The 16,113-nt window shown below is 44.9% G+C and overlaps 1 protein-coding gene across 1 annotated transcript in view; it reads right to left on the bottom strand.

Annotated features, from left to right (window-relative positions):
- Positions 1-16,113, bottom strand: part of NIBAN2 (niban apoptosis regulator 2) — a 270,668-nt gene that overhangs the window by 33,362 nt on the left and 221,193 nt on the right. Inside the window, exons 6-7 of the mRNA XM_086921115.1 lie at positions 11,074-11,189; positions 6,456-6,560 (exon numbers count right to left, since the gene is read on the bottom strand). Coding sequence (XP_086777241.1) covers positions 6,456-6,560; positions 11,074-11,189 — 221 coding nt within the window. The remainder of the gene's footprint in view (positions 1-6,455; positions 6,561-11,073; positions 11,190-16,113) is intronic.

The raw sequence follows: 16,113 nt of genomic DNA, 5'->3' as shown, positions 1-16,113 counted from the left end.
GATGAGTTTTGAGGAGTTTCTTGAAGATACGGAGGTCCTGTGTATGTCGCAACAGGCCAGGAAGCTTGTTCCATAGAATGGCCACTTTTACTGACCACGATTGACCGCCCATCCTGGAGCGGCGAAATCGAGGAATGGCCAGTAGGCGACGAGAGGAGGAGCGGAGCGAGCGGCCAGGCTTGTAAAAGGCCACGCGCTTCCTAATGTATTAGGGTCCAGAGTCATGCAAGGCTTTATGCGTTAGTTTTATTTAGGCACTTGTCGGAAGCTTCTGGCGGCAGTCTATCGGGATGAAGCTTGATTACAGGCTTTTTCATGAGCTGGCAGAGTAAAAGCAGCTTCATTAAGATCTAGTGATTGATTCCAGCTTTGAACCAGATATGATCGACAAAAACCCCTCCCTGTTGCTGCATGTGAAAGAAGGATACATGGCATAGGGAAGAAAGGGAGCAGGTTCAGAGTTGTCAGGAGGGTCAAACTATTGCACCTTTTGGGAGCGACTGTGGGATCTAAGCCACAACATGATTACACACACATGCACAGAGAAAAGGGTGATCTTGCTATGTAAGAAAAATGATCTCATTCACCCATCAATGGAAATATGGATCGAAGACATACAGGAATCTCCGGCTGGGACAGAAGCCCTAAACAAGCCGTGGAATGCTTTTCGTCATCCTTGTATGTTTTTTCTTCTGTGAAATTGATCATCTGAGTCCTCTGGAGGACCTCCACCATTTTTTTCAAAAGATATTTGTCGGCAGAGTTCATGTCGGAATTATGTGCACATTCAATGAGGGGGGTTACTTATACCGTTTGTCCAGAATAAGAGACTATGGGTTCTTTGTGATAAATTATTGTATTTCCACTAGAATGGTTTTTAGAGCACACCTAAAACCAGCTTTAGCTGCTTCACCTGATGGATGTAATAAAAAAATAAAGAAAAATTCATACATATTTTACGTTAGTCCTGATCATCCCCCTTCATCTATTGGCCTGTACAATTGTCACTGACATATTTCTACCCAGCATAGCATACACCACGGTGCAGTACATCAACGCACTTCAACCATTGGCTCTCTTGCACGGTGAGTAACGGCACTTCTCCTAATAACATGTATGTATCTGGCTAAAAGGAGGCACACTTCGGTGCATGGACTGATGGGCCAATACTTTCCAATGGTTATTCTTCCCTTTCATCTTCCTTTTTAAAAAAAAACATTTTTCGAGTAATTTTTGTGTGTTTAAACTAGGTCTTCAAGTTAAAGTAATTCACACCAAAAAGCACCTTTTCTTTACACCACGTGGGCCACAAAAAAAAAACGACAATTCCGGACCCAAGCACTAGATAGCGGAATAATGCACAGCACAGAGAATCCAGAAAGATTCACGCTGCAAAATAATATTTTTTTATGATGTGCATTAAAAGTACAAAGAATTCCTATACATTATCTATGATACGGCGCAGTAGTGCTCTTTACTTATAGGGGTGCATTATAATCATGTGTAGGTTGCACCTGCATTCATTCTTTGTCATATTAAAATAATGGTGGCAAGAATGTACCGTAATAACATGAAGGTTTCGTGTTATAGTTGTATTTACATGAATGTGAAAGATGTTCTCATTATAGAACAGTTGTGCTCAGCTAAAGGCCTAACGTGCAGCAAATTGTGTATGCCTACTTACAGTTATTTACGTATTAATGTGCTTATGTAACATGGTGAATTAGAAGTGCTCAGCAAGCATTAATTTATATGTAGTTTCATGAGGCTTGTATGCCAGTTTCTTATGTTGGCCAGTTTCTTATGTTGGCCAGTTTCTTATGTTGGCCAGTTTCTGTGGGCCTGGAAATGTACTTTACCCTGGTCGCTCTCTAGAGGAGTTTAATGTGTAGGTTAAAATAATGTGCATATTTGAGTTTGTTCTTTCTCGCCATTGTCCGTTGCAGGTGGTGAATTCATCATTTTTAGTTAGAATAACACTTTTGTTTTAGGAGTTAGGATCGAAGAGCAGTGAATACAATGAGCGTATAAGAAGCTGATATTGGAAGACAGTGTTCTTTTCCATTGGAATAGGCCTGGGAAGCAAGGTCATCAAGCCAGGAGCTGGGAGAGCAGAGGTGTTTTGGAAATTCACCTATGAGAAGATGCCCAGTGGGACGGGTTGCTGAGGAGACCTGAATGGGCGTGTTTTGTGATTTTGAAGTTTGAATTAGAGACCGTGTCTTGGGGGGTTGAGTTAGGAGAAGGGCGGGAGACACTAGACGAAGAGGAGCAGCTTAGAACGAGCTCCGTAGCTCATGCTACTTGACCCATACAAGAGTGTACTTCTTAGGAAGTCTTCACGCACTGACACGGTTACTCTTTCCTAACTTGTCTAGGGAAATGTTAAGTAGGGAAGTCACATTAGTGATAGTGTAGGGATAGATTAATGCTTTTCACTCATGAACCTGTGATGAAGTCTGACATAAACATGGGGGTACTTATTGCCTGCGTTCTGTTTCTGGAAGTCGTCCTTCTGTTACTTCTTCAAGTCAACTTTGCTCATAGGTTTGGCTTTGTATTAATTCCGATGTATTTCTACAACCTCGTCTTGAGCTGTTTGCATGTCCAACTATTTTTGCCTTTGTGATAAACTGAATAACTTGAGAATTGGAGTCTGTGATCCTTCGGAGTCAAATTATTGGGCCTGCAAATAGCGTTGTAAATGGTGATATGTGGTATATCTCTTCCCTCTAGACTGCCAAGCAGGAACCAACGGTCCGTCCGCCAGAGAGTGTTGCAGCGTAATTTATAGGTGGAATCTCAGCCCCATCATCTATGTACAACTGTATGCTAGGAAGTACCTGTATCATACTAATAAAGTGATATGCAGTGACTATGTTTTTTTTATCACTATTTTTTATTGCAAATGTACGAGAACGATTTTTAGGCGACCGCCTGCTTTCTTTTTTCTTCTGTTTATTTTTGGGAATGTGCTTGCAAAAAAAATAATAATAATAACTAACAATTACATTAGCCGTTGGCGTATTCTCGTTTGTAGATGCAGATTGAATATTTCTCTCGAGCCCAGAAACAACAAAGCTAAAATTTACACATCTGACATTTCCAATTCCGCTTCCCCTATATTACCACTTTCTCACCCCAGGGCACACATCTTTGGAACTGGCATGCCACAGAGCTCTCAGTTTGGTAATTCTAATTTGAGATTTTAAGAGGGGAAGTGGAATAATTTGAAATGTCAGTGATGTTTGAGTACACGACTCTCTAAAGGGCTCTCCACAGGTACATACACCGCTGAGAGTGTCAATCTGACAGATCTGGAAAGGTATGCTGTGAAGTGCTGCGGTTCTGACACACCCTCCTACCACATGGGCCCAGCCCCCCTTCCATTAGCTCTGCTTCCAAGTAAGTAGTCACTCATTTTAATTATGAGCCAGAAGAACTGGTTGAGTCAGTTGTAAAGATCTAAAGAGTTTCCAAGCACAATGCTGCTTGGCACAGTGCCACCCGCATTGACTTGTGCAACTCTTCAATTGAATCACTTCCTGTTTTGCAATTCTTTCTGTACAGACTACATATGGCAAACTCCTATCCAAAACATGTTTCAGCAGCAGAGCGCGAAGAAGTCTATGCCTGCTGCAGGTCAGGAACAGGTAGCATGTGAGGTCCACCCTTGTATCTAGTAGAAATGACATGATACACGTTTGACATTGTCTGCGATCAACAAAATACATTTATAATAAAAGGGCAAATATCAATATAATACTATTATTTTACTGTTTTACTCAACAAGCTGACAAAATAATTTGAAGATCCCAATTAATTCACAATTCTGCAGCTTCGACCTTACTAGGGTAAAGAAATGCAATGGTCTTATGCTAACTTCTTTGGATTTGTGTATAGGAAAGAATGTAACACAAGGCATTATGTGTAAGTCACAAAGCCCTTCATCAAAATTAACTACCCTGTTTAACAAAAAAACCCAACCAGAACCTGCAATCTGGTTCAGATCTGCAGCTGAAGGTTCCTACACTTAGGAAAGTATAGTTTAGTAGAAAAGCGCTCTTGGACTTGGTGCAGGTAATGATCTTGCTGGATAGCCGCCTGCACCCTGGCATATTGAAATTCCGAAAGGCCTAAAAAACTTTCTCTGAGTTTTCTTGCACATTGAAACATAGAAGATGGATTTGATTTCCTTATTGTTGCTTGCGTCTTGCTCGCAGGAATCTGTATGGTTGGGTTGTGTCATTACCCTCGTTCATGGAATGGACTCATATTACGCCAGCCTTTTATAGGTTTCCATCTTGGGCTGAGACTGTGTGCTTGCACGGTTTCCAGTTCACAAACTGACCCTTTTGTGCACTTGATACATTGATAGGTCTAAGTACTGTGGGTTTTATTAGTCCAAGCCTTATTGTGACTTCATTCCCTTGCCATCTGTTTAAGATTGTCATCAGGGGACGTGACTTTGTCAAGATGACCTGGAAGGGAATCTCTGCAGTGTGCCGGGCTTTGCATGCCAAGCATAGGGTGAACCATACTGCCCGCCTTCGAGCCTCATGACGGGATCCCTGGCCCAGGGCTGCCAGGACACGACCACTAAGCAGGAAGCAGGGGTCCTGGCAAGACCACACAAGACCAAAGGACAGGGTGAGAGAGGAGGCTGGACAATGCTTTAATCAAGTACCACACAACATATTTTAGGACGGCTGAGGCATATACCAATCATCCTAAGTGACACACGCCCACATTTCTAAAGATCTTTCTTGGCAGAATCCTCGTGACTGCACTGCGAGTCGACATTATTGGCAAACTAGCACTCTACCAATCTCTGCAAGGCATCTGGAGACCTGGCGCCGAGTTTCAGTCAATCACACAATAGGAGGCAGTGATGCAGCCTAAATGTACCGCTATCCCATAAAATCAGTCAATCAACCAGGATTTATAGAACGCTGCTTATCACCCGTGAGGGTATCCAGGCGCTGGATGGGAATTGGGTGCTGCGACATAGAATGTTGGTGACATCACAAGAAGAACATATTTGGTGTGAAGAGAAGTCTGGTTGGAAATGAACTCTACCAGCCCTGTGATCTCTCCTCTCTCCGGCTGTTCCCCGTCCACCTGGAACAGGCAGCAGCTTCACTGGGTGGAAGTCCCTACTCTAGGTATCTTCTCGCTGTCTCCGGCCTGATAGTGGTAATGTAAGGGAAGCGGAATTGGAAATGTCAGATGTGTAAATTTTAGCTTTGTTGTTTCTGGGCTCGAGAGAAATATTCAATCTGCATCTAAAAACGAGAATAAGCCAACGGCTAATGTAATTGTTAGTTATTATTATTCCCAAAAATAAACAGAAGAAAAAAGAAAGCAGGTGGTCGCCTAAAAATCGTACCCGGCCTGATCAAAATAAGTTCCTCAATGTCGGCTGAGCGGTCGCCACGGTGGGTGTCGTCTCTGCTCTCGGTGCTGGTTGAGCACTTGCTCTCACCACGGTGCAGGTTTTGTCGGAGCTTGTTGTCTGGTGGAGGGTGTACACTCAACATTATCACAGTGTGTGTTGTGTCTCACCTGTGTGTTGAGTGGGCACACCGCATTAACACATTGCGTACTATATTTCAATGCCATGCGTGAAGTGCTTTTGGTTCTTCACATATGTATTTGGGCGCTCAGTGAGTGTTGCATTTGTGTACCCCTGCTATGTACTTTAGGTAGTGCTTGTGGGAGCTTTTCACTAACCCTCAATTCAATTAGTATTGTGTTAATATCTGTGCTTCTTGCGAGACTGTGGCGCTCTTGTTTCAGGTTGATTTTGTACGTGAGATGCAGGCTCAGCACTCATACTCGCCATCTAAAATGTTAATGTTTGGGTCTCTGTTCTCAATACAATTAGCTCCTTCGTGTCCAGGTATGCTTGGTCAGCACCCTACTGCCATTGGCTTCTTCCAAATTGTTTGCTGGCGAGGTGTGCTGAGTGTGGGAAAATGCGCCCATTGTCATTACTGGACTGAGCCTTATCAGCCAAGGTAGTCGAAGGAGTTGTGTTCGTAACTGCTATAGGGTCCCAGCACTGAATTGCGGTCCCCTGAAGGATCGGAGTCCTGGGCGATGACAACAGGTTTTTGGAAGCGGGGTACACTCTGGGCAGGGTATGGCCAATTCCTTCAGTATGTTCATCCTTCCTTCAGTGTCACAGGCTAGTGTTCTATCACATTACATTGTAATAGCTGCTGATGGACTCCAATTGACAATTTATCCTGTTCCCTCCCTCACTCACTCACTATTATCTAGATCATTCATCCAATCCCCAGTAGCATCATTTGACCTCCTCGTAACACTCAGTAGTAATTTCAGACTAACTATGCACTAGTACCCTGACTTTACTTCCATGTGATCCTCCATTTTTCACCATGACCGAGATGCTGCCGCATTTATTAGCCAATATTTCCTTTCACACTCACCATCAGCCAGATCCGCTGTCTCTCCTGGGGTTTGCCTTTCAGTCTTGGACCAATACTGTTCTTTAGTTCTGGAATCAGTTCCTCCATCACCAAATTGCTCAGAACCTGTGGAGCGAAAGTAGGAAGCAACATTAGTGACAATAAACATTCGGAACATTCCAAACCTCTTCACGGGGAGAGGAAGAACGACAAAGAACATTAACCCCTTAAGTGCTGCCTCGGTGCATTGGCCGACGGCAGCACTACCTCCCCAGTGCTGCGCACGACCATTGGACGTCCATTCAGCACTAGTTCCAATGGACAGCGCAGCACTGGGGAGGAATGTTTAATAGCATCTATGAGGTTAATCAGAGAAGCAGTTGTTGACTTATCAATTAATTAATTGTGAATGCCTTGAAAGCGGTCTACTATAATAAAACTGGGTCACTGCTTCATCCGACAAGGTCAGGCATATTAAAAAAGACAAGGGCAAGTTATTTTTTTCCATCTTTCCTAAACTTTTGAATCCCTCCATCTTCACTGCATTGGTTCCGCCCAGCTGGAAACATGCTATGGTTTTACCCTTACTCAAAACACCATCACTGTACCATAGGCTGCCATAGAACTATTGGCCTATTTTGCTTCTGCCTTTTCTGGCTAAAATGCTGGAGAAATATTTTAAGAGTCCACTGTCAGAACATTTGGAGGAACATCACTTACTCTATCCTTCTCAATCTGAATTTCAGCTCGCACAAAGTACGGAGTCAGCGCTGCTTAGGGTCACAGCTCTGTCAGATTAGAGACAAGTGAGCTTCAGCTGCACTGATCTGGCTGGACTTCAGTGCAGCATTTGATGTGGGCTCCCATAAAGTATTGATAAAAAGATAGATTGATTATTGGGATTTGAGACAAGGCATTAGCTTGGTTCAAGTCTTCTTTGAATGGACGCTCTTTCTAATTGGTATCACCCCTGTTGTCCTCCGCAACCAGGCAGCTTGAGCTTGGTGTCCCTTAAGCATCTGCCTTAAACCCCACTACACTTTTTAACATCGATGTCCGTCGTCTGACGGACATCGTCGAGATTTATGGGCTGTCTCTTGTATCATATACAGATAACACACAATCAATTACTTCTCTGTCCTCAAATGAGGAGATGGGTCCTTCACCTCATGGAGAGGTGTGGTGCAGCAGCCAGGGCAGCTGACTTCGAAGCACAGGGTTCACGGTTTGATCCCCGGCTCCGGCGGCAGCTCAGCTCAGCACCATGTGACTCTGGGCAATAACTCACTTAATTTCCACAACGGCCGCCAGCGCCTAGAGACCCGTAAGGGTGAGTAGTTCGCACTTTACAAATACGGATTTTTTTACATTTCCCAATTTCAGAACTGTGTGACCTCTGTGGCAAAATTGATGACCTTGAAATGTCTTAAATTGAATGATAATAAAACTGAGGTCTTAAATGGGGGCAAACAATCTCTGGTTTTGGACCCTCACTGGTGGCCCGATGCGCTGAGACAACCTCTAGCTCCTAAACCTACAGTAAAGAGTTTAGGATTTGGATAGATAATAAGTTGTCATTTTAACTGAAAATTGTGCGTCTTGCTGCTTTGCTATGCTTTGAAGCTTGAAGATGATTCTGTGTAATTGTTCTCTATTCGGAGGACGATAATCCAGGCTCCTATCATCTCACGCCTAGATCACTGTAATATCTTGTACCTTGGCCTTAGCAAAGCTGTAAGAAAGAGACTGCAAATTATCCATAATGATTGCTGGGACACTGACCCACATTTCTAACCAGCTACAGAGTCTACACTGGCACCCTGTAGAGAAATACAGTCAATTCAAGGCAGTGAGTGTCACTCATCATGTCCTGAATAATACTTCCCTCCCACCATCCTCAATTCTCTTCTACTCGTCTATCTCCTCACTAGATGTCTTAGATCCTCTGATCTTACTTCGGCCATTAATCCTTTTTTTAATCTAATTAGACAGGTTGCCAGCTCTTTCCGCTGTGTTGGGCCTAAATTCTGGAATAAGCTTCAGGCAACCCTTTGAGCTAACACAAATGAACTGACTTTCAGGAAACAGCTTAAGACCTGGCTTTTTTAAGGTAGCAATGGACTCCATTCTTCTTTCTGCTTCATGTCAGACATGCTCGGAAGCCCTTTCCAGGGCAGCCATGCCTGACATAAATCTACATAACATCCCATCACATAGACAGGATAGCAGACGGATAGCCACTTCTCGTCAGGAGGTCCCTTCTTTGAGGGCCACAATGTCTGTTGACTCGCATCTAGGGATGTGACCGAGCAGGTTTAGTACTCTCACTTTCATTCAGATCTTCTTTTATTTCTAGGCAGGCCCTGCCTTTGTCTCTCCAAGCCAGTGCTATATAAACCATGTCATTGTGCCACCCATTAAATCAGTACATCTATCGTTTCCGGTCTACATATGGCCTTTGGACGGTGTGTCTGCGGCTCACTGTTCGTGCATCTGTCCTGCTCACGGTCAGTGCCTCCCTCTTTATATCAAGGTGTCTCCACTCTACAAGAGTGTTTCTGTAACATCATTACCTCCTGCAAATGTGTCTATGTTTACCTATCAAAATACCATGCCACTTGTCATTATGTCTGTTTTCTGTCATGTTGTCTGTTTTCTGTCATGTTGTCTCTTGCAACAAGTTAACTCTTCTCCTGCTCCCTGTTAATTTGTCTGCTACTCAGTGACTTTCCTTTTTCCTCACAGGGCATCTCCTGCTGTCTGTTAGACTCTGATACTTTCTGCTCATGAATCTCCATCTATCTGACATGTCGCCTTCTCCCAGCCAATGCATCTCCCACTGCCTGTCAGCGTCCCTTGTCCCCTTTCGATGCAACTCCCAGTGCCCGACGACTCCTGCTCTCTGCTATGCATCTTTCGAGTTCCCTGTCAGTGTGTCCTGCTCATTGATAGCATGTCACCGGTGTCTTGTAAGGGCATTTTGCATTTCCTGTCAGTTTGTCTTCTCCCTGTTACTGCAACTCCCATTCCCAGTGAAACTTCCCACTCTCTGTAAATCAATTCCCCCCTCCCGATCAGTAAGTCTCTTGCCCTTTAATATGCATCGTCCCATCAGCATGTCACCAATTGCCTTATAATTTGATCTCGCACTTACTTTAAGTATTTACTATGCCACCTGTTTATGTATCACATTACCAGTGTGTAACAACTAAAGTGATGGAAGAAATTCTTGAATTAATCTGAGCACTGACACTCGCTTAGAGCCCCATTCCAGTCCATCATTTTTTGCCCACTCTGTCATTGTGAATCAGAATGCGCGAGATTGGTGTGTCAGATACTGTGCTGACATGGATTACATCGTTCCTGTCCAATAGATCCCAAACGGTTTCACTAGGCCCCTACCTCTCCAGAGAAAGACCAATCACATCAGGAGTCCCCCAGGGGTCCATACTTAGCCCTCTTTTTTTAACATTTACATGGCCCCCGTCCTCGCAGTGATAGAATCCCACGGAATCCTCGTCACATCGTATATTGATGACACTCAGCTTGTCGTCACCATCGATAAAAAATGCCCGGATGCAGCCCTTAGATTTAAGAATTGTCTCTCTGATGTTTTTCTATGGCTGAATAGAAATCACCTCAGATGTAACAGTGCCAAGACTGAGATTATACCCTTAGGGAAAGACTTGTCCTTTTCCCCAAAAGACTGGTGGCAAACTCAGAAGCCCCGCCGAGTGCTGTTTCCTCAGCACGTAATCTTGGCATCCAATTCGACGCATCCCTCAGCTTTGATGATCATGTCCGCATCACTGCTGGGTGCTGTTTTAGCCTCATCAGAACACTGAAGAAATTCTTTGACTTCCTCCCCATCTCAGCCAGAAAATCAGTCGCAGTTGCTCTAATCCTCTCCCGACTTGATTATTGCAACGGACTAATGGCAGGAGTGAAGAAGTCCACCCTCAGGAAACTGCAAAGCGTTCAACACGCGGCGGCCAGACTCGTTCTTTAACTCCCAAGAAGGTCCTCAGCCTCAGCAGCCCTTAACACCCTCCACTGGCTACCTCTCCACAAAAGAATTTTGTTTAAACTTCTGCTCACTGCATTCAAAGCCACTAGGAAAACAGGCCCCCTGTATCTCACTAAGCGCTTTATGCATTACAATCCCACGCGCTGCCTGAGATCCTCAGGAACCAACCTTGTCGTTATCCCAAGATTTAAGTTAAAAACGCGAGGGGGGAAAACCTTCTCTTTCCTAGCAGCAAGAGCTTGGAACAACCTCCCCGTTAATCTCAGGCTAGCTGATACTGAGAGCCACTTCAGGAAACTCTTGAAAACCTGGGTATTTCAGCAATCCGACTCCTCGGTTTTCACAGCCATCTGATTCATTCATCACTACGTTTCCTTTTTCTGCAAGCTCAGCGCCAAGATGCCCCTTCCGGAGCGATAGCCGCGCTTTACAAAATCCATAAATATCAAATATCAAATATCAAATATTGTGCATCACACTAGAAGGATCTCCTGCTCCCAGTCAATACCCCTTCTTCTCCTTGTCAGTGTCTCTGACCCTGGTTGCAGCACACCTGGATTCAGGCATTGTGGGGAGAGGTATCATGAGAAGTGGGGTTTAGCATATACTCACTTGCACTTCATTCCCACAAAGTCCTTCCCATGTCCCATACTGGTCCTTGGATTGGCGGAACAATCGCACTGCGTCTGTGAATGCTGGAGCCTCCACCTTGGAGTCTTCTGGAATCCCTAAAACAGCAGATAGAAGCTCTGTCATTGTCTGGGGACTAACAACATAGGAAATATCAACATAGTCAGCAGGCTGACTGCATAAACAAGCTGTTCTCCACCAGTGGTGCTGGTGCAATTTTCAGAGTGGGGAAGGGTGCTGACATCAATGTTACATCACTAAAGTCATAGGGAGTGTGAAAAATCCAAGAGTCATACAAAGAACAAGTGTAGCAAATGAATTCACCAGGAGAATGGTAAGCGTCTAGTAGGTAGCTGGTGGTGCATTTTGGAGTACACTGTCACAAACATATTAATTAAGCATGTGTGCTTGCGTGCAGCCATTTACAGGCAGCTTTTTCTCCAATAAAATGGCACTAAATTTGCACAGACATTCAATTTTACATATATCTATACATCACACAAACAATGTGTGGATATCGAGTTTCCGCAAATATTTAATATGCACATCAAGGGTTTAAATGTGTTTTGACTCTATTAAATTCTTTGTTGCCATCACATTTCAGAATTAAAAAAAAAATTAACCAAACATTTGTCTCAAAAGCAGTAATCAAGTTATAAATGTAGGCCCGATTCCGAGTGCTCAGGTTAATTTCGATATGTGAGGTAACCACAGTGGAAGTGGTGTGGCTCACTGGTTAGAGGCCGCAGACCCGGAAGCAGAGGACGGCCCGGGACCAGGGTTCAATTCCCGACGCGGCTGGGTCGTGGACCAGGGTCAGCGGACTCGATAATTCTCGCCTCGGTGCCTACTCTAACCAGGGATCACACTCGGCAACTCTGGGCATTAGCTTGCCTCATCTGCACAACGGCCCCCCACATACGCCGGGGATGCCTGATTTCACCTTGGAGATACCCAGTAGGGACCATCTCACAGGGAAAGCCAGGACGGGTTCCCCAGCGGTCTACAGCGCCGAGATACCCCATGTGGGGTGATTCATGCGCATTACAAGACATCATTACATTACATTACAACCACACAGAATTACTAGTTGGGCAGAAACCACCACCCCCTCACCACCAAATTGTCTACAGATCAATTTTTGCCGAAATTTACTGGAGTAATTGGCCTGATACATACCAGGACATGCAGATTTTAGTTCAGAAATCCACATGTTTTGCCCCATTTTTGGAGTAATTGGAGCTATTTATCACACCCAATAAACTCTGATCACTGCAGTGTTGAATTTTGTCAGGTCTGATAAATATTGCACCCTCCTTTGGGGCACTCTTAATCAAGACCCATGTCTAAATTCTGGATACTGACTGTAAAGCTGCTTTTACGTTGAGGGGAGCTGTGTGAGCAAGCGAGTATTGCATCTGTGCCAGGGGATGAAGTGAGAGAATGAAAACAAACAAGGGGCGGCCGGAGGATGGACAAAGGCGTAAGTGCCAACACACCCATTGCAGGTGAGAACCTGCTGACTATTTAAGCCAAAAACAGGAAGGTCAGGGTGGGAGACAGGAAGCAGTGGAGGCTGGGGGAGGGGTTTGTGAAGTGCTGTCAAACAGAGGCTGAAGTTAGTTGACTTAAGAAAGAAAGGATCTGAACAGGGAAGAGTCAGTGAAAATGGGCAATCAGCAGTACATTCTTACTACAATTACTTAAAGTACTTGGGGTGGGCTGCTGAACTTGCTTAAATAAATCAACATAGAAGGGGATTGTAAGCAGTATCTGAGTGCACTGTATACTAAGGTGATGGCACTTTGTCTTTCATCCGTAGACTGAACACTGAGGGGTGTTTCGGCCAGAGGGCTCCACTGGAGAAGCCACAAGATGTGGCTGATCATGGAAGACAAGGGCTCCTTAAGGTGTGTTTGTATATACAGACTAGTTATGCAGCCACCTGCACCTATAAACACGTGTTAAGGAGTAGCCGCTTGTACCTGGCAATTCAAGGGCATTCAATTTTCCAATGGCGATGGGAAACCAAAGAGGTAAAAGGGGGAAAGATACAATCAAGAAGTCACTGAAGAGGCAATCGGGAAATAAAATTGCTACTTCTGAGAAGAAAAACATCCCACCCCTGCGACTAAACCACTAGTCTGTCCAAAGCAGACAAGTGCCTGTTGGCACGAGATGGAAGGGCCAGTCTGGGAGGAGCACAGAGAATGAAAGCCGCGTCAGCAAAACATGGACGTTCTCCTGGGGAGCCTGAGGTCCAGAGAGTAGAAGTGTCTTGACGGTGTAATATGGACTTGCCTGGACCCATCATCTGCACGAGCCTTGAGAGCGGCAGTGCTTTAAACAGAAATATAAAGTGCATGCACTTCCTCTCCTAGCGTGTATATTGGCTCCTATGAAGCACCAGTACTCTCCCATTAAATGTACGGTACCTCTGCTGAGAAGTGCTGGTGCTCTCCATTTCATATTAAATAAGTGCAGGTACTCAGCACTGGTGACATGCAGACTGTGATGTCCTATGTATTTATATGAAGGAGTCAAAGGCGGCAAGCATGAGTGACCTTATGCTCCAGCGGTCACTGTAGGGATGCTCGTTTGGGATAAATGTTAAAGCACATTTTATTGATACTCTTCATACTTTAATATCAAAGTGATTGCTGCACTCTTGGAAAATAAGTGGAGGGTGCAGAGGAAGAGGTTAAATGTACTCAATTCAATGGAGAGAAATGTATGTAATCCAGATGGATATTTGAAAAAGGTTCTGCTTATTTTTTTAACAAACCTTTCTTTTGCCACAGTTTAATCATTTGAGCATTTTCAGCTGCTCAGTGACTTGCAATTTTACATACTTGCAGTTTTCATATTGTGTAGCAGCTTAAAGTTCTGGCACTGCCGAGGACACAGGTGTGTGATATCCAAGTGCTACTGACATTGTTTGAGAACATGCAGACATGTTAACAGCGCTTGGATTGGGCACTCTTTGAGGGTACCAGGTGACCGTGTGCATCGGTGTCAGGTGCGCTGAGCCCGCCTGCACCGCTGGGCGGTGAAAGGATGGGATTCTTGAGAGTCACGTGACCTAGCGAGGCAGAGTGATTGAGTGGTGAAGAGGCTGGTGTTATCGACTGTTGCCTTTCTTAAGGGTGTGCAAACAAAGTAAGAGGCCACACCTGAATGAGTGACAGGATATTTGGGGCCTGTCAGTTTCACCTGTGCTGTGACAGTGCCGCCATGTTGGTTTTCAGCTGTAAAGGCAGTGGCAAGTGAGTTTCATGCAGATTAAGGCTGCAGTGGGAGCAGTCCATAGCTGGTTTCGGGCTAGGAGCCTTGGTAGGTTTGTTGTTATTTTTATTTTATGTGACAGGCAGCAGTGTGAAGGGCGGTACAGGTGGTGCAGCAAGACGAGAGACCCCTTATAATAGTATAGACAGAAGCTCTTATGCCACTGATGCTTCACCGTGCCCATGATGGAGCTGTTACAGACCCCTTTTAATAGTAGAGTTAGAGCGCTCTTATATCCTCACAGCTGCTTCGCCTTCCATATGGACCACTTTTAATACTAGAGATGAGGAGCCCTCAGAAGAGAGCTATTAGAGACATCTCCTAGGTACATTTTAGGGGCAGCTGTTAAGAGACCCAGACTCAGATTTATTACAGATTTGCAGAGGCGTAAAGTGGCTCAAAACCACGCAAAGTTTTGGAAGTGTATTACCTTTCCAGCACAAAATGTATTTTGCAATTGAAGAGTGCTTCTTTCTCAGCGCCAACGTGGGTGGAGCAGCGCCCATATTTTTTTATGTAAATCCTAATCGAGTAAGATAGGAAAACCGTGCTTTGCATTAAAAAATAACGCCCACGCGGAGTTAAAAAGGAGAAATGCTCAGGCTTCTTCTATCCACCCACACATTATGTGTGTGCTGCAGCACAGAGCATGTGATTCCAATGTGTGGGCTGCTTTAGAGTTTGTCTAGGCGCAGGAATTTGTAATGGAAGAGTATGGTACAGAGCAGATCCTTCACCAGGCAGTGTGCACTCACCTATGCACCTTGGTGCGAGGCTGTGTGTGGTGCGAAACAGCCTTTTTAGTGCTCTGCATATCAAAGGGAATGCAGTTCTTAAGACGATAAGGAGCAGACTGAGGAACCTGAGACGTCAGACCGCGGGATCCGATTCCTCAGGTGCAAGAGGACATGTTTCTTGCCAATTTAATGTCAAACTGATCACTGCAATTCATCAGGGCCAAGGTCCTAATCTACTTAAGGTTTTGTCGGTAGAGGGTGCAAAATGTATAAACTGTACCCAACAGCAATCACAAGTGTATGCTTCAGGGTTACAAACCGACAAAATGTGGGAAAATACTGTACCCCAACTATGAATGGCAGAGAAAAAACATGCTTTGCGAATAACCTACGTAGATCTCTGGCACCGCGGAGGTGACCTCCGTGGGGGCAGAGATCTGGGTAGTTCATTCCCTTAGTTACTTTTAATCTCACATACCACAATCTACTCACATTATCACACTTTGCACTGCACCTCACTCTTCCCATCGGCAAAAACAAAAGAACTCCCGCAAAGACCCCCTTGTGGCGCCCCCTGGGCATTGCAGTGACGGCCAACGACAAGCTGCCTGATGATGAAGCATGACACCCCTCTGGGTGTGTGAGGGCTCTTGCTCCTGAGGAATCAGATCCCCGACCTGACGCCTCAGGATCCTCTGAGCGCTTCCTATCCTGTTAGGAACGGCATACCCTTCGATTTATATAGCCTATCTGGGGGCATGTAGCCTGGACCCTCATTCACCCCTTGTCCCTCCCTTGTAGACCACAGACTTTAGTGCAGCAGTACAGGGGAAGATAGTATCAGCATGCAAGTTTAGGACAGATGGCTCCGCGCAGTAATAGGTTCCCTAGCTGCCTATATGTGTTCAGTCGAATTACATGAACCCGGGAGTGGCATAATGAAACTAGAGTGGATCCCCCAGCATAGTGCATGCAGGACCCCCCCCCCCCACGCTAAATG

Source organism: Lissotriton vulgaris, chromosome 5, assembly GCF_964263255.1.
Source record: "Lissotriton vulgaris chromosome 5, aLisVul1.2, whole genome shotgun sequence".
NCBI lineage: Eukaryota > Metazoa > Chordata > Amphibia > Caudata > Salamandridae > Lissotriton > Lissotriton vulgaris.
This window is presented reverse-complemented; position numbering and strand designations above follow the sequence as displayed.